This window comes from Camelus bactrianus, chromosome 6, assembly GCF_048773025.1.
Source record: "Camelus bactrianus isolate YW-2024 breed Bactrian camel chromosome 6, ASM4877302v1, whole genome shotgun sequence".
NCBI classification, from domain to species: Eukaryota; Metazoa; Chordata; class Mammalia; order Artiodactyla; family Camelidae; genus Camelus; species Camelus bactrianus.
The window spans coordinates 43,439,158-43,458,528 of record NC_133544.1 but is presented as its reverse complement, the minus strand read 5'-3'; the positions used below and the strand labels follow the sequence as shown (position 1 = coordinate 43,458,528).

The 19,371-nt window shown below is 38.6% G+C and overlaps 2 protein-coding genes across 3 annotated transcripts in view; both read right to left on the bottom strand.

Annotated features, from left to right (window-relative positions):
• Nucleotides 1-9,697: 9,697 nt before the first annotated feature.
• Nucleotides 9,698-16,652, bottom strand: VCPKMT (valosin containing protein lysine methyltransferase). 2 transcript variants are annotated; one of them, XM_010966994.3, is made up of 6 exons: nucleotides 15,690-16,652; nucleotides 15,483-15,593; nucleotides 15,239-15,311; nucleotides 13,953-14,072; nucleotides 12,968-13,072; nucleotides 9,698-10,822 (listed from the first exon to the last, which is right to left on the bottom strand). In XM_010966994.3, exons 1-6 carry the CDS (start codon nucleotides 16,073-16,075, stop codon nucleotides 10,808-10,810), a joined length of 810 nt encoding a protein of 269 aa, XP_010965296.2. In that variant the 5' UTR covers nucleotides 16,076-16,652; the 3' UTR covers nucleotides 9,698-10,807. The 2 variants fall into 2 exon arrangements, with proteins under 2 accessions (XP_010965296.2, XP_074221666.1); XM_074365565.1 differs by lacking the exons at nucleotides 9,698-10,822; nucleotides 12,968-13,072 and adding an exon at nucleotides 13,079-13,487.
• A 134-nt stretch (nucleotides 16,653-16,786) lies between these two features.
• SOS2 (SOS Ras/Rho guanine nucleotide exchange factor 2) overlaps nucleotides 16,787-19,371 on the bottom strand; it is an 87,480-nt gene continuing 84,895 nt past the window's right edge. Inside the window, exons 22-23 of the mRNA XM_010967053.3 lie at nucleotides 19,194-19,303; nucleotides 16,787-18,303 (exon numbers count right to left, since the gene is read on the bottom strand). Coding sequence (XP_010965355.3) covers nucleotides 17,794-18,303; nucleotides 19,194-19,303 — 620 coding nt within the window. The 3' untranslated portion in view covers nucleotides 16,787-17,793. The remainder of the gene's footprint in view (nucleotides 18,304-19,193; nucleotides 19,304-19,371) is intronic.

Below are 19,371 nucleotides of genomic sequence, written 5' to 3'. Positions count from 1 at the left end.
CAACTCTAAATAATAACCCCATGATGGGGACAGAGAGCAGGAGGCTTGAATATTTTCCGGGTGCAAAGGTGGTGAGTTTGCTCTTTTGTAACACTGCTAAACCACTCCCACGGTGGTTTTTTATTTCTTCACTTGCTTTCTGAGTAGTTTTACATTTACTTCTGTAGTTTGATATAAGATTTCCACAGTATGATCAGCAACCGATACTATTCTAGGAAGCTTGTAAATCAACTGCCAAGATGACTTGGCTGGTTTTCTGGACAAAATAGAGTTAAAAAGCAGATTACTTCTTGGGAAAAGTAATGGTTGAGAAGAATAATAAGATAGGAGTAGGGTTTGAAAGACACAAAAATTTGAAGGCTCTGTCAGTTAGGACTTGCTCCACTGCAGGGAAGAAAGACCCAAACCCAAACCAGCAGAACATAGTTAACTAGGTTATACAACTGGGAGCCCCGGGGGTGCAGCTGGCTTCAGGTATGGCTGCTTTCAGAGGCTCAAACACGTTTTCTTTCTTTGCATCTAGATTCTGTTTTCGTCTGTGTTGATTTTTATTTTGGGGTTTTTATTTTATTCTTAGCATAAGCTACCCCAGGAAAGAGGAAGTACCTCTTTTCCAGGAGGGCTCTGTGGGTTTAGCATGGGTCATGAGACACCCACCTCTGAACAGTGCCTGGGGATGTGAGGCGATTCAGCTGGGCTTGGTCATGGGGCAGGCAGAGGGGTCAGTGTGGCGAGTTCTCGGACAGAAATCTGGTCTTTATCAGTGGGCTGGGAGAAGGTCTGATGGAGGACGTAAGTCATAGCTACAGTTATCCACTATGTGAAAAGATCATGAGCAAAGACAGAAGCAGTGAAGCACATTGTATGTATCCAGAAAAGTCCATTTTGGTCAAAGAGCAAGAATGAAGTAAAAGGAGATACCCTGAAGAGGTTACTGAATACCAGCGTTTCTACTTAACCTGGTGGGCTCTGGCGAGGTTTTTCAGCAGGACATTGAACAGTTTGGAACTCCAGGTCAGGAGAATGCTCTGCCACCATTGTTTGCACAGATGTGCATGGAGAGATACTGGAAGTGGGACACATTACAGGAGCCTAAATTAGAGGGAACGAGGCCTGGCCTGAGGCGACGGCAGTAAAAGCAGGAAGGGGGGAAAGGCTGGACTTAGTGCTGGTTGGGTGAGCAGAGAAGTTATCAGGCAGGCAACTGAAGAGGCAAGGCCAGAGCTTACGGTAGAGGTCAGAGCCAGAGGGCCAGAGAGGAAGCTACAATCAGCTTGTGGATGGAATCAGGAGACCTGCAAGATTTGTGGAGAGGACAGAGGTGAGCCGTCAAAGGACTGAATTCTGCAGCGCTGGGAGGCAGGCAACAGAGAAGGAAAAGGAACTAAGCATGATGACTGACAAGGAGCAGCCAGACCCTGGGCGGAGGGGAGAAAGTTGAACCTACTTAAGTCAAACAGGAGGGGTGTTCCATCCCCAGAGGAAGTGAATTAGACTCCCATGTTCAGCGTCGCTGTTCCCAGTGTTGGGCCGGTATTCCTCCCAAGTGGACTCACAATCAAACTGAGTCCAATGAGCAGCCACTGATTTAAGGCTTTCTGAGCCCCTGTTATTTCCATTCTGGTGTAACCTGTATTCATTTGAGGACAGAGTTTCTTATCATTAGTAACAACATATTCTTTTTTTGGTCTTCTCTAAGTCTTCCGGAATAAGGAGCCAATTTTAAAATAACTGTCCAAGAGCTGCTGAACCACGGACAACTAAACTGTTGACTGGCAGGTGGCATCACTGTGTTGATCTAAGGACAAATGTACAAAATTTGAATTTGGCACATGAAAGGCAGGTTGGAGGTCTCAGTGTACAAAGTACACAAATGGGAGTTATACAACCAGCAACATATGTGAGAACTGCTTGTCCCTGAAGCCAAGGGAGAAGATATTTTCAAGATTTTTTTCATTAGTTCCTTTTTTCCAGTTATTCCTTGAATTTCCCAGGGTCTTATCTTGAATGTTTTTTTCAATCTATACATTCACGGTGATCTGTAAGACCTCATCTTTCGCTCTCCTCTCTCTCCTCTGTCCTCAAACCTATATATTTAGCTACCTGTTAAATTATATCTAACCAGGGCTACAGTGTGTGGTGGTTCAGGCTGTGTACTGAGAAGAGCAACACTGGAAGGTAACACCATCTACACTGTAGATATTATTGTTGTGAAATTAAAGCAAAAAATTAACTGTTGATTCCAAAGTTGTACAATTTGTATACACAAGTTTCTGACAAATGGCAGTAAATTCTAGAATTCTAATAGTATATTACATTGCTTTTCCAACAGAAAGTATTTTAAAGAAAAGGGACCCACATAGCACAAGGGTACTATGTGGATGGGGCAGACCTTGACTCCAGGATGCTCCATGAACACCTACATGACTATTTCTTGTTTAGTCTAGGTCCACAATGGATCTTGAATCCATCCTTTCCTCTCCATTCTCACTGCTACTGCATGAGTTCACCCCACCCCCATCTCTGCCAATACCTCTTGCCTGGACCATTGTTAACGCTTCCTTCCTGATCTCTTTGCTTCATGCTTCATACCGCACCCCCACGCCCCAGATTGCTGTCAGAATGATCTTTCTAAAATGATTTGACCAAGTGATTTCCCAGTCTAATAGCCTCTCATTGCCTATAGAACCCAATTTGACTGGTGGATACAGCATCCAAGACTCTCCACGTCCCTCTCCTGCCCTCCTGCGTACCAACCACTTGCTACAACCACCCTATGTTTCAACAACACTGAAACCACCACATTTGAGGCAGCTGCAGGTGTTTGTTTAGAATACCCGGCAAGTTGTCCAACAGATTCCAGTTCATCCTTCAAATATCAATTGTATGGTCCTCTTGTGAAATATTCCCTGATCAACCCCAGCAGAGTTAACCATATCTCCTTTATACTGCCACTGTGGCTAATTTATACCTTTATTATTTTACTTCTCCCAGAGTGGCAATTATTTTTGCATGTCTATCATATTATGGGTGAGTGAGCAGCTTAAGCATATGGATTGCATATTATTGATTTATCTGCCCCTCACACCTAACAGAGTACCAACGTGTATCCAGGACACCTATCACAGTATCTGTTAGCTGACTGAATTACGAGTGAATAAATGTGCCAAATGTTTTAGACAAGTTAGGGAGGGTGGATTTGATGAGAAGGGAAGAGAATTTAAATGTACTGAGGCTCTTTTACACTGGGTATTGTTCTAGACACTTTACACGTGGGACTTCAACTTCAGGTTAAATGTGGAAGAACTTCGGCAGTGACAAGCTCTGTTTTTACTTGCTGCCCCCTTTATCGGATTCCGAGGAGTCTTCAGGAAATTCCCTGCCAAGTTCTGCTCCTGCCCTCTGCAGCCTCTGCTGGTCTGCTGCACTAGGACCTTCGTGGCTTCAAAGGGGGCTCTGTCCCTGGTTTTTCACTGTTGTTTCGTTTTGGTATTACATTCTGCTGGGAAGTACCAAATCAGTAGTGCCTTATAGCTGACTAATACAGGACATCCAGTAAGAGCAACCTTGGAGTCTTCTCCGCTGTGACTCCTTACTCCCCTCCTGTGATGAAGGCGGACTCTAAAATGGTGAAGAAGTCGGGGTGGGGGCAAAAGTACATGAAAGGCATGCTGCTACACTTGGAATCCCTCCTTTCCGACAATCGAGGCTTTTGCTTTTTCTGGACCACATTGTGTGTTGTTCACTTGGGATGACTTTTTTTTCGCATCTCTAGTGTGTAGTTTACCAGTCTGAATACCCAGAGTGAAAAAGCTGAGGCTTATGCTGGGGAGATGACTTCTTCCCTACGCTTGTCTACATATATTGTCTAGTTTAACCATCACCACAGTGCTATCCAGGAGACAGCATTCTCATTTTACAGAGAGGGACATTAACTTTCAGAAAATATAACTTGCCCAAGGACATACAGCTAGATTAGGTATTGTCAAGGGAGCCATTTTCTCCTTCAGAGAAAAACAGAATGTTCAAGCTTGGGTGCATAAAGGGAAGGCAAGTGGATTTAGAACAGATCTGGGGCTGTCTTCCAGAGCTAATTTGGAATTTCGTTCCTAAGAGCCACACTATGCCTCTACTGTTCTCTCTTCCTTGGAATCTCAGGTTGACAACCAGACACTCATTTCAGACAGAAAGTAACAGACTGAATGTGGGTGTCAGAGATACCCTTGAGAGTGAAGAGAGTTCTGAACGACAGAATCCTTGCGACAAGATTTTGAAAGAAGATAGCCACTTTAAAAGTACACTGTACTTACATTCATAAAGGTCACTGAAATCTGAAGGCATTCTCTGGTTAAACATTTACTATTCGTGGGAGTGTGAAACTAGTTTTTCCTGTTTTTAAGTTTCAAGAAACCAGGCCCACGTTCAACGTGAGTTACACGCCAAGAGATAGCTCTTTACACTCGTTTGGAATGTAAACAGAAAGCTGCTCATCTAAGTTTTGGATAAAACATGCTATTTATATTTGGTGCACGCTAATACACAGTGGTACTGTACATGCAGTACAAGCAGTTTCAGGACACATTCCTAAAAGAACAAGGTCAGATGCTGACTAGATACATGGGTTTGTTTGCACCGAATACACGTAACTCTGGCAATGATTTATCAAGGCATTGATGAGCCAACACATGGACCTGGAACTCAGACTGTTAATACCTGGACTTCAGGAGATTAACAACTTAGAATAAAAGCTCACCTTTAAAAAATTACTCAAGAGTATTTAAAAGCACTGACCTATCGAGAGTTTAACAGACTGCCAGTGGTCTATCATTAGAGCCCATGACTTAAAATAACTAAATGCACTCAACATTTAACTCTGTAGGAACTGAATCTAGAACAGCTCTTTTTCAAAGGCCTTAATTTTGTTTTGCAAAGAAGAAATATCACTGTTTTCTGCCCTGTGAACATCAAAAAGTGTGAACTTTTTCTTTATCAAAGTAAGTTAGTGAATTATAGGTAAGTAATAAACTTTTCTAAAAAGTAAGACCAGCTATTTAGTGTTCATGACAATCTTTTCCATCAGCTGTAAAAGGCCTTGAAGGTTTAATATGATGCAGTTAAGCACCTATTTTACACTGGTTGATGGAGAAGCAGATACAATTCCTGGCTCTGACTCTCCTTCTTGTCTGTTTTCAGACACAGCCTGGGGGATGAGCGAGGCTAAGCTCCCGCTTCCCACCATACACACTGATCACATGGTAAAAGATCGCTTACCTAGGAGGCAACTGCTACACAAGTATTTTACAGTCACCTTGCTCTTTTAGGATTAATACATGAAAACTCTGGAAATAGTTATGCAGATGTATCAAGCCCCAGACTTCAGAAAAATGACCAGCTGCCATACTTTACCTGCTCCTTAACTGGTCTCAGTTTAGCAGAGATAAGAAGCACAGAAAAAAGAACTGGCCAAAGGTCCAGAGTGGTGGAATCACGGAGCTGCAGCCAGCAAGACCAGGATCCCCTATTTGCAAATGAGAGTTTCCTCTGTTTCTGTTGACCTCTGAATGCTCATGGCATTTGCTTTAGAACCATAAAAGTGAACAGCAAACAAAAGTTTTCCTTCCATCATATTTTCTTCTTCTTTCTAAAATTGCTTACTTGTTCAACTAACAGTACTGTGTCACAGTGCTCTCAGCTTTCTCTCACTCCAGGTGCCATTCCCACCACGATGGGGCAGTGATGTTCACATGGGCCCTAAACTTTCAAAAAGATGCCCAGATTTCGCACTACAACAGATAAAAAATCAACGTGCATTATACACATTTTCCCAGTACCCACATGTAAACTAATTCCATCCCTACTACACTACAATCACATTTACTGAAGGCTGTGTGCCAGGTACCTAAGTATACTGCTTATGGTAAATTGATTTAATCTCCATGGCAAACTATGAGACAAATTATTATGATCTTCACCTCACATGTGAAGAAACTGAGGCACACAGAGTCACATAGCTAAGCAAATGGCAGAATTGGGATTTAAATCCAGAGAATCTGGTCTCAAAGCCTGCAATCTGATACAGTTTTCAGAATGCTGACAAAAACATTATTATAGAGATAATTTACTCTAACATATTTAAAAAACTATTATTTGAAAACTATCTTGTTATTCATAATAAATTACATAAAATGTATCTCACAATTGATTGACTCACTGGATCTTTACTAGAACTTCAACTACACGTAAGAACCTAAAACAATGTCCCAAGTGACTCCAAATTACCTAACAGTTTTAACCTAACTGGCGAAAATGGTTTCAGAATTTATGCTTTCCTACCCAAAATCATTTAAAGTGAAAACTTTGTTTTTCCATTACTTGATTAATTTTCAGTAAAATTTTGTTGCCACAAACTTTCTGTGTTTGAATTAGCCTGAAGTTCTCTATGGTATGAAAACTCAGTACTCTACTTTTAAAATGTTTATTATCAAGGAATAAGACTCTTTGAAATCCTGGTGTTCCTTAAGGAAAAGTTAAAACTGAAAGTAAAAAAGGTGGCCTAAGCTTACAGAATTGTGATATAGCCGGACAGAACTTCAGTCTTTTGATGTGAAAGCTATTTACTACTCTAATGAGGAAGATATACTGGTTTGAAAAGCTAATTAAATTAATTAGAAGTTTCAGGTACTTGAGGTGTAAGATCATGCATTATATAAAAGGTACTCTCAAGGTGAATTTAATTTTCAGAAATTGACTTGAATGAAAATTTAGCCTTTGAAGTGTCTCTTACAGAAGATATAAATAACAAAGAAATGGTTTACAAATTGCATGTTATGTAGCTTTATGAATGACATTCAGAAATTCAAAAAGCGTATCAGAATGCAATAAACAGAAAGATAAATACAGTTTTATAGGGGAAAAAAAATCCAGTTTCACTTACAATACTGTTATGGTCTGAATGTTTGCACCTCTTCTGCACTAATCCCCAACTCGTATGTTGAAACCTATTCCCTCAGTGTGACGGTATTGGAGCTGGGGCATCTGGGAGATGAGTAGCTCATGAGGGTGAAGCTCTCATAAATGGGATTAGTGCCCTATAAAAGAGACCCCAGGGAAATGTCTTGTCCCTTCCACCACGTGAGATGACAATAACCTAAGTTGCCTGTGAGGAAGCGGGTGCCTTGATCCTGGACGGCCCCTCCTCCCAGAACTGTTATTTATAAGCTGCCTGGTCTGTGGCATTTTGTCAGAGCAGCCCCAGTGAACTAAGACAACCACATTGTACTCTGAAAGCGACTCGTGATAGGTAGGTTTGTTCTTTAAAATCGAATTTAGTTCACCTCAAGGGTGATTCCATTTCAAAATATTCTATTTTAACAACTTCCTGCCTCTATACTGTTTAATTACAAAGTCAAGCAATGCCATCTACAGGAGACCTTTAGAATAACAGTCATATTTCTATGACCACACTCTTTAAATGAATACAGTATCTGTAGTCTGAGTTAATATTGTATTTGGCATCATTTAACAAGGAAGCTTTCCAGGAAAGGGGTAAGGAAAAGTTAAAAAGGTACGCTGTGTAAAAAAAAACCCCACTAACAATCATCCTAGATTATTAAGACTTCTCAAAATAATTTAAAATAATGTAACTTCACTCCCGAACTCACCAAACATGATCCGTGGACTTTGGTTATGAACTGTAGCAGGTTAAGATTTAAAGCTGTGTAACCTTAGAGACCTTGAAAATTACAACTAATATACAGAGGAGACTCAAGTCATTAGCGGCTACACCAGTAACAGTTTCTTTTCCCAGCTCTTGAATTCCACTTTCCTCTTCAGTAGCATCACCCTTACTTTCTTGGCCAGAATCTCTAAATTTTCAGATATTTAGTTTCTAAAGCCCTGCTTATTTTAAAACCCCCTATTTCATAGAAAATTCCATATTAGATTCAAAGCTCTTTCCCTCCCTTTACAGTACAGACCCACTCTAATAACAGATAGTTTGCTTTTATATTTCTTCCCCTTTCTTTGCTCTCTTCTTTGGAAGTAGATGCTAGAAGATATTTCCTTTTTGCAATAGTTCTCAATTTAGGCTGAACGTTAAAACTATCTGGAGCACTTTAACAAAAATATCATGCCTCTTATTTAATTGGACTGAGATGGGGCCTAAACATGGTTTTTGTTTGCTTTTAATTCTCCACGTTAGATTTAATTCTCCAAGTTTGAGGAATACTGCCTTACTGGAGGTGGGGGATGGCTCTCCAGTTGGCTATCACTGCATTGTGATAAGTGGCCTATGGGTTTCATTGTGCACAGCGGCAACCCCCACTCCCCTGGAGGACCAGAGGCTTATTCCTGAGTAGTTTCTCCTGGCAATGGCGTCCCCTGGGATTTGAGAGCTGTGTAGCTGGGCTGACCCCCAGCTAGTGGCACCACACCTCACTCATCTGCTGCACCTGTCTGTTTTTAACCTCCCCATGTTGCTGCAGGAGTCCTGTAGCCTCCAACTCACATATCAAATTCATCTTTAATACCTCTCTACTACCATTCCCATGCTCTGGAGTTAAACAACGGATGTGTTCATCTACTGGGTAAGCACAAATCCAATCAAGTGGAAAAAATGCTGGTCTCCCCTCCTTGGAGGCATCCTGGATCTTGAATTATTCCCTCAGGCCTCCCTCCTGTGGTTTGTGAGTATAGAGGCATCTTGTTTCCTCCTCAAGAGAGAGCCGAAAGGACTAAATCCCCTTCCCCAACACTACACCTCTCCGAAAGACCTCTCCTAGGCCTCCCCAGCTGTCTGTGGGATGGTGAAGGTGATAGGGTGGTGTCATATGATCTGGCACCCCTTAGTAAGCCCTACAGTGCTCACTGGTTCTAATCACCATAGCTCTCTGATCTTAGAATGTGGGGATTGGTATCTTTTAACCACGACTTTGGCCTTATTCCAGAATAAGAAAAAAATCCCACTTGACTTTGTTACAAATCAGTCAGTACAACAGGTCCGTTCCCCAGGAACAGATGGCGAAGGATGTATGCAAGTGACTTATTAAGGAGGAGATAAGTCAAGTAAGAAAGTGAGAACAGGACAGGAAAGGGGAGGAAGCACACACAAGCAAGGGTGTGATTCTGGCAAAGTTGCATAGAGCCTGACCCCAGGCCCACCCCTCCAGGAAGTTTTGGAGTATAAGGTGCGCCTGTCCGGGGTAAAGGAGCTAGGTTTTCATTACAGGAATGTCAAGGGGCACTTCAGGCTGAAGACCCTTAGGTACTGTATTTTCGAAGTACAGTGAAAAGGGGAGGAGGGTGAAAGGGATCTGAGGAATCTGGATGGACTACCATAGCTGGTCAACATCAAACTAATTTCTACAAGTTCTATGTTATGAAATAAGCTAGAAAGTGGTCCTTTGTTCTAAGACTTCACTAATAATACCTGGTATTATCTGTAACTAACAAAGTATCATACAGTTAGGTTACACTAACTACTTAGTGCGCTGAGTAATAAAATGCTAAGGACAGTATGAATAAAGTAATTTTGAAACAAACAGAACAAACTTTAAAGATTGAAGTAAGCCTGACGGGAAGAACTGTTCTCTTGATGTTAATCTTTAATTTCTCTAAATACAGCTGCTTTTGCTCTTTCTGGAAAGCAGTCACCTGTTTTAAATTCTCCAAAGCTATTTCTGAAACATTCACAAAGTCACAGGATCTCAAAAACAATGTTTATTTTAACACATAAAATGTGCCACCTAGCACCAATGCCTGTAAGTACCAGAATTTTATCTGGTTACTATTATGCTTTGGAACCAGTGTGACTGAAGTCCTTGACAGATCAGTCTGTGAACAGATGATTATCATGAGAACATAAAACAGAGAATACAGAGAACCAAAATCACTTAGTAAATGTATACACAACTACATTTGTAGTTGTTTAAAAACCTTTCTCTGCTTCCTATAAACTAGGGATTTTAGCCACATTTTCGTGGAAGACAGACATGAGGAAACGTGCATAAGCCACATAAGTGCATGAGCCTGAAGCTGGGCTTTTTATTCTCACTCCATTCCCAAATAAAAATTTTTGTAAAGATATCTTTCCTTCCCTCCCAATCTTCTGATTCCTAGCTTTCATCCTTACCAAATGACTACAGTATAATTTACTACCTAATTCATGTAGACATGTATGGTGGAGAAAAAGAATAGAACTTTGGCCAACATAAGTACACAAAAAATTTTTTCATTTTTGTAAGTAAAAAACACTTAAGTATTAAAACTATCTTAAAAACAATGAGATGGAAGATATATATGATAAAGACCAGTGCACAATTATATTAAAATGAAAATCTTCCTTTAAATTTATCTTGAAGACAAACTAAAATTTACTGGTTTGAATTTAAACATTAGTTAATAGTAAGAGATCTCTCTCTTTAGAAAATGGATTAATTTATCTCTAGTTTCCTGAAAATATGCCAAGTCAACCATGCTACTTCACTGTTTATTTTTGGCAGACTTTAGGCTAACTTCAGTACCTATTCTTATTTGAGGAGTGACTGATAACACAATGTTTCTTTTAAGCGTAAGTTGATTCTGAACTAGAAGTAAACTAAGTCAGATTTCAGGCCCGTTGGCAGGGATGCAGGCAGTCAGTCATTTTTCATATTGCAGGTAGCCCATGGTGATTGTCTATATATCAGACCCCTAAGGACATGCTGGAAAAATCTGTGAACACAATCTTCCCATGCTGTATTCACATGCTCCATTCACATTGTTAGCTTACCCACATTGTTAGAGGCTTGGGTAAGATGACTTAAAGATCTCACGATGGAAATTTCTATAAGAAAAAAATGGAAACTTTAAAAGATTGAGTCCTTAACACAAATTAAATATTTACTGGGTACTTAATGCTAAGTCAGATGCCTGGTAATGGCTAAATGCAATTCAAATGAACAACCATGCATAATATTTAGAGGTGGTTCTTTGTTGATGCCTAAAGTACAAACAACCAAAGGAAAAACAAAAACAAAAAACAGATGCATCGGGCATCAAAATTAAAAACCTCAGTGCTTCAAATGACATACTATCAAGAAAACATAAGGACAACCCACAGAATGGGAGAAAGTATTTGGAAGTCATGTACCTGGTACATGGGTCTGGTATCAAAACACATAAAGAATGTTTACAACTCAACAGTGAAAAGACAAACAACACAATTTAAAAATAGGCAAAGGATTTCTGTAAAGATGTACAAATGGCCAATAAATATATGAAAAGATACTCAAAGTCATTAGGGAAGTAAAAACTATAATGAGATTACCACTTTGTATCTACTAAGATGACTACAATAAAAAAGATGGACAACAACTATCAATAAAAAAGATGAGGCTATGGAGAAACTGGAATCCTTAGACATTGCTGGTGGGAATGGAAAATGGTAATAGCAGCTTTGGAATACAGTTTGGCAATTCTTCAAAAAGTTAAATTATGAGTGAGCAATTCTACTCTAGGTATACATACACTCAAGAAATTTGAAAACATGCGTCATACAAAAATTTTTACATGAATATTCATAGGAACATTATTCATTAGAGCCAAAAAGTTGAAATAACAGAAATGCCCATTAACTGATGAATGGATGGATAAGATGTGGTATATCCATACAAAAGAATATTACTCAACTATAAAAAGAAGTGACTTGCTGATGCGTGCTATAACATGGAAGTATCTCGGAAACACTGCTGAATGAAAGAAGCCAGACATAGGAAGCCACACAGTGTGTGATTCCATTTGAATGAAATGTAGAGAACCAGAAAATCCAGAGATATAAATTGGTGGTTACCAGGGGTTAGGGGAGGTAGGAATAGGAAGTAACTGCTAACAGGTATGTGGTTTCTTTTTGGATGATGATAATGTTTAAAATTAAAAAGTGGTAATAGTGGTCCAATTCTGTGAATATACTAAAAACCATTGAATTGTAAACTTTAATCTATGTAAATTATATCTAGTTAAAAAAATGATTCTTTGCAGAAAAAAGTCTTTATATTTAGGAAATACAAAATCTTCATGCCTCAAAAAAATTTCTACTTTTAAAACCATACAACAGCTTCAGCTAAAACTGGATCTCTTAAGGCATAAAACATTTTTAAGTTCTCTTTTTATCTCCAGCACCATGCCACATAATAGCTGATCTGAATTACTAATCCCCACTGCTCTTCTTTCCTTTTGTCCCAATACCTAGTCTTGATTCCAAAAATCACACATTATTTGCTTTTGGCTAGAATTCACATGATCAGAAAACTTCATCAAAAACAAATTCAATCAAAGGCAAGATACTAGAGGCAGGTGGAACTTATTAAATTTAGCATCCTCATTTCATAAAATTAATCTTGCTCTTGTCTTACACAAGTCACATACGGAAGGTGCTGGGGTAGAAAAATGGATGAGATACAATTCTTCCTTTCTACAGATCAAACTCTCAGCATTGGAGAGGCAATGTGCATAAAATGTAATTGTAACAGGTAAAAGAAGCAACAAAAAAGGGGAATATATATAAATTCTATCTAACTGAGTACATTCTTCTTTATTGGATAGATCTCCCTTCTTACAGTTTACTTTGACTATTAAAAAAATTTGAATGGTTGGAGGAAGTTCACATAGGTCAGAACTGGCATTTTAAGATCTCTAAGGGATAACAGAGACTTATAAATAGTGAAGTTATTGTCTGAGGTGATGCCCAGTTATAGAGCCAAATAACTTATAGCTGGAAAGAACCTTGGTAAGAGGCCTGCCTTATTTTAGAGGAAGAACCCGAGGCCAGGTAAGTTAGGCAATCTTAACAGTAAGAGTTAGTGCCTGAGTCGTGAATCATCGTAGCTGTTTCCCCGCATGAAAATTAACATCTATGCTACACATAAGCTCAGAGAGAGCGTCCAGATAATGTTACTTCAGCAAGAGGATGAAGAACTGAAAATGTAATTACCGATTTTTTCTTTCTGATGTATAAAATGTGAATATCTTCGCTTCGATATTCTTCATCATGTTTTTCCAAAGGAATTTTTTCAAAGTCAAAGTCTAGTTGAAGGAGCTATAAATTTAAAAGAGATATACTTCAAATTCAATTAATACGAACTATCCTGTGGTGACAGAAAATCAGAATGGTAGTTACCTTTAGAGTACTGACTAGGAAGGAGCACGTGAAAAATTGAGGTAAGCATTTATGTGCTTTTTACATATGTGCATTTTACATATTCTTCATATTCAAGAAAAACATGAAAATAAAAAACTCACCATATACCTGAGGCAGTCATGAATAGTCACTTTACCCAAAGTAACCCTTTCAGAAGGTGAAACTGCAAGGTTACAAAGATGTGTCCTTAAGAGGAGTCACTTGTGATGGATTTTTGCCTATAACAAGGGTTTGGTGACCAATGGAGGAAGATGGGTAAAAGATACTTGGGACTCTATCTGTGAATTCTGCAACTTCCTGTGGGCCTTCAATTCTTTCAAAAGAAAAAAAAAAAGAAAAAAAAACTCAAAAAAGGTAGGGTATCTTGGTCAAAGCTATCATAAAAATATAGTGGAAAACACTGAAATAAAAATGTACCACACATCATTCTCCAAAAAATAACATAAACATCATTAATATGTCCCAGAAAGCCAGTATCATGTTTAAAAAAGAAACACTGAAAACTTTCTCAGGAAAGACAAGGGTGTCATATTACTATTTTACATTGTTTTACAGATACTAGAACAACAAATTAGAAAAAAAAATAAAGGATCAGAAAAGATTAAAAATGGGGAGGGGGACAATTATTAGAATAGTGTGCTGTGAAGGATCCTCTCCTTGGGTGCATATAAGCAGAATGTTTTCCCCACTCAAAATTACCATAATACACCTGAACACAAAATCACACATAGCCTCCCTGAAGGGTAATCACTACAAAGAGACCTAGTAGAGTACTCACCTCAAAATATCTTTTCTCAATTTCTGGATTTTTCCCCATTGTTCGTTGTTCATAACAACATATAATACAAGTCTCAGATCCACTGAGATCTTTCAGGGTTTTCAACAGTGGCTCCAAAGACTGTTCAAAAAGGAATATAATTTTTGTTTACAACTTATAAAAATTTGTATCGATAAAAAAATTTATATGGGAGCAGGGGAGGAAGAGTGGATAATTATAACTCTCCTACAACTTATCCATCTTTGAAAACAATCCAACAAAGTACAATAGTTAAAGCTCTGTAACTGATGATTGGTAAACTTTTCTGTTTAGAATTTTTTTTTAATTAAAGTATAGTTGGTTTACAATGTTGTGTTAATTTCAGGTGTATAGCACAGTGATTCAGTTTATATGTATATTTTTTCATATTCTTTTTCATTATAGGCCCTTACAAGGTATTGAATATAGTTCCCTGTGCTCTACAGTGGGACCTTGCTATTTATCTATTTTATATACAGTAGCTAGTATCTGCAAATCCCCAACTCCCAATTTATTCTCTTTTATGGCTGAGTAGTATTCCATTGTCTGTATATATCACAACTTCTTTATCCAACTGATGACTGGTAAACTATTCTTAACTAACCATTGTATTGATTTCAGTTTCCAGAGAAAGGATTCAAGTGACTGCATTCTGGAGTTCCCATGGGTAAACAAATGGAATTGACTGCACTCTTAAAATTTTATTTGATTTAACTTGGGATTTAAACAACCAACAATCTACCTACAAAAGCAAGTCTAACTCTAATCTGAACAAATGATGGTTCAATGCTCACTATTTAAAAAATGAGTGATGCCCACAACACTATATAAACTGATACTTAAAAAAAATCATTCTATAAATATAGTAAATCTTGCCACAATGAATCCTTTATGATGCAACTTAATTATTAATGTCATGTTTAACATGTTAACTAAGACTAGCTAAGCAAAAAACAAACAAAAGACACACAAAAAACCCTTAAGTTTTTCATAGGAGATCCAAATGGCAAAATCCTTCAAAAATTTTACAGAAGCCTCTAGTAAAACGCACTTGGCACTTTTCTCAAAGTGCTTCAATGGCCTCTATGTTAATCATGAGGGTATATATGTAGTCCTTGGTGACCTTTACTTTCTCTTTACTGTGTCATCTACTATAGAACAAACATCCTGTATTAAGAGATGTTAAAATGCGAGGAAATGCATACTTTAGAATCCACGAAATACAGTACATCTTCTAAAGGAAGAGACTTCACTCATTAAATACTCACCTCTTCATAGTATATGCAGTCAGCCATCAGTATGTAGTCTGGCGGAGAAGGAAAGTCTTCTATTTCTTCCCCCCTTAAAAATGTCAACCAAATATTTTAACTGTTGCTTTAATAATTTAAAATGTTCTTGTTTAATAAACAAGACCCAGAAAGTCCCCTTTGTATTAATCATGCTTTTAGTGAAACATAGTTTAAAGCAAACTACAAATCGTTCTCTTAAAACAAGCTGAAAGGCCATACAAACCATTTCAGTACCTTGGCTTGAATAGAACCAGTGACAAGATGCTTGTTCATATTAATATTCATCTTCAGCAAGTCTTGCAGTTCTTCAAGATCAGTAACTACGACATTTGCCCTATAAAATAATGTCGATAGAAGTGTAGGCACAAGGGTGGGAAGCAAGTAATCGGGTTTCCCGAACAAAGTGGCGTCCCTTCCCTCCAGCTCTTACCCTAGGGTAGCAGCCATGAGCCCCACGGCCCCGGTGCCGGAGCCCAGCTCTAGCACCGACCGCCGGGTCAGTGCGTGGGCCCCATCGCCGGAAAACCAGGGCGTTTCCAGGTATTTAGAAAGCACAATGGCAGCGTCCCACACAACGCAACCCACACCGCCAGAGCCATACTGCTGCAGTCGTAACACCGTGCCATCTCGCTTCTCCAAAACTCTCACAAAGTTCCGCAATGTGTCCTCCCCAGAGGACTCCAGAGTAGCCGCCATCGCTGCCCAGCAACAAGATGTGGCGCACACAGTGACGTCATATTCGAGCGCACCACACCGCGGCCCCGCCTTGCAAGGGGTCAGACGCCTCCTGGTGGCCAGGCTGGAGCCAGAGCGCATGCGCGAAAGCACAAAGCCCGGAAAGCAGCGTGGCTTTCCCTTGGCGCGGAATCACGTCGTTCTCCCCTTAATTACAAGTCTAGCTTAAAGAACAGGCACTTTAAACCACTTTCCCAGACAAAGCTAGTATCTTTAAAAAAAAAAAAAAAAAAGGCAATCAATGTTTTCACTTGGTTGGAGAGTGATTTACACAGTAGTTACTTGCCTTAAATCCAGGCAGTTTCCAAGATCCCATCAAGGATGGTTTATAATCCTGTTTATGAAGAGTTTCCTAACATGCTCCTAATTTTTCATCTGAATGTATGAAAATAGTTGCAGGAAGCTTGTCGATTGCGTTTAACAATGAAGACAAAGTTACCCCTCTAAAGTATACATCACTTAAATTCTTTGGGACTATGAAATTTAAATTGCACAAAATATTGAAAGTAATGTGTGTATACATTATTTCTACAGTACTCAACAATCTTACCTCCTTGTTCCTTATAGTGAAAACACATATTTAAAAAGTCTTCTAAAAATTAAGACTGGGGTGATTTATTAATCTTGTTAGGAACTCTGATACAAAGCACAGTAGAAGGCCAGAGACCAGTAATAACGTGGCTTTTGGCTAATTTACAATTGCTGCTACTGCTCTAGGAGCAAAACACGCTTTTTCATCACTTTGAAGGAAGGAGTCCAAATGGCAAATAAAAGTTTTACTCACTTCTCTGATTAAAAAGTTTAATAAAGCTTTAATTATTTGCTGGTTTAAATATTACCAATCTAAAAAAATACTTTAAAAATTCTTAGTTAACATGAGATTTATAGAGAAAGTTACTAGGTTTTGAAGACAATGCAGTTGGTTCCTATGCCATAAGAAACTTACCCTCCAAATTTATGAATTAGTAAAGTAGCAGACTATTATAGGCTTTGAGTCACATAAATTTATATAGGTTATTAGCATTATCTTTAAATATACAATATAAACAAAACTGTACATATATGTCATATTAACTTTGTTTTCAAAACAATAGGCAACTCGTTAGCTAAAGACACCATAGTCTGCAAAAACCTAAAGGCACATCTGTATAAGATATATGCCCTTTTTTCCTCTATGATTGGGTTAGGTAGTCTGTTTACATTTTGACAAAATAATAAACACAGTGCATTCTATTATTTTCATTCTATTTTTCATTTTTATCTCCAGCAGCAAATTCTGGCTTTTAAGACATGGCATTAAAGAGTTTAAGTACAGTGGGTGTTATTCACGATTTTCCTAAATGTAAAAACTAGACATAAAAACTAGAAGATGGTCAAAGAGGCTTTAAAATCAGTATCACCACACACCCCCTATATGTGTGTAAATTCACTGCCTTAAAAAGTCATCTATTATTCAAATTTGAAAAATTCCACAGATGCACTATCACCTTTCAGTGCAATCAATGTCACTTGAAACCATATTTTAGCAGAGTCTACAGTGCAAATATAAATTCTTTATACTGGCCTTTTGGCAGCACTGAGGATCCAAGAGAAGGCAATGCTACTGATCACCTGAGGATAATGGTAAAGGACTTCTGTATTTTTATTTTTCCAATTTTTATAAGCTTATTTGATCAGTAGCATTTTTGTAAGAGCATTATTTTTAAAAAGTACTAAAATACTATGCCTTTTTTGAATAAATTAAAAAAAACAACTTTACAAATACCATTCCAGTGTCAATGACTACATATGGCTAAAGGTCATTGAGGAGTTTCTGCATTTTCTAGCAAAGGCAGTCTATACAACGGGGGGTGCGAGAGCTCCCGTTTGTAAGTCTTTGGTGGCAGTTTTGGTAGGTGAGGGCTTGAATTCTGCCTTGGTGGAACAGGGGGAGCCTGAGGATGAGCAAGATTATTTTGACTAGAACTGAGCACGTAGCATCGACGTGGTACCCTTGGAGAGGGTGTGCTAGGAGGAGTGTTTGGAGAGTTTGGACACGTACTAACATCTCTGAACCAGTCTGGATCTCTGTGAAGATGTCCCAGTGGAGGTGGCTGAAGAGTAAATGGACAGTTTATAAAGTGTTCTGGAGGCCGAAGGGGAACCGGTGGAGGGGTATCAGGAAGAGGATCTCTCGGCGGCGGTGGAGGTGGACTATGCAGAGGCCCGTCCAATGCACCAGTAGGAGCAGGAACTCTGGGTTTTACCTTTGGAGGAGGAGGTTGTCTTGGTGGAATAGCAGGGGGGTCATCATCAGATTTCGTATTTCCCTCAAAAAAAACAAAAACAAAAACAAAAACTAAATCATACCTCTGTTCTCCTGAAAAAAATCTGTAAGAAAAAGTTTTCAAAAGACTGAAAAATTCTCATGTGTTAAAACTTAAACCCAAAGGCCCAAAATAGGTTAATCTGGTTTAATGATCAGATTTATGAGTAAATTACTCCCAGTTTCACTCAGGGCTCAGTTTAATGTTTTTATATATGAGATGTTTCAATTGAAATCTTAGAACATAAAGACTCAGATTATCTTGCTTTGTATATACAGTTTATAAATTTATGCATTTTAAATATAATAATGAGCAAGTGAGTGAAAAGAATATATAGCTTTATAGACATAAAAGGACATGATGTCAAGAGGACTTAATATCCAGCTTCTTCTTTTTGTCCATTTACTTCTACTATCCTCGGTGAGGCTGAGAGCAGCAGTTCTCAAGGCAAGACCCAGGGATCAACACCATCAGCGCTAGCAGGGAACTTGTTAGACATGCAAATTCTTCGGCCCCACCCCAGACCTACTCAATCAGAAACTCTAGCCATCTGGTTTTAACAAGCCTTCCAGGTGCTTCTGATTCAGTCTAAAGTTTGAGAAGCACCTGCTGAAAGTCTGGAGAATGCTTAGAACACTAAAGTTCTTTCCATCTCTACCAGAAATAAAATGTACTACTTCTGAGTATCTGTGAATCTGCTCAGCTTCTTTTTTAGAAAAAGCATTATGAGGATTAAACAATTATTTAAAGTGTTTCCCAAATAAAACAAACCAAATGTTTAAAACCATAAATGGTGAGCCAAATTATAATTCAGACTCTTTATAAAAGAAAGCATTATTTTGAAGATTCGCAACTTTGAGTAAGTTGAAGCAAACCTAAGTTCTGTTGACTACCTTGGAATTTGAAGCATCGTGATCAAACTTTTTTCGAGGCGGAAGTGGAGGAGGAATCAGTGGCTCTTCACTTAGTTTATGTAAACTACCACACGAACTGAAGAAAGACTCTGGGGGTTAAAAAAGATTAGTTTAAACCACAACTCACAGTGCAATCATAAGACAAAAATTTATTTCA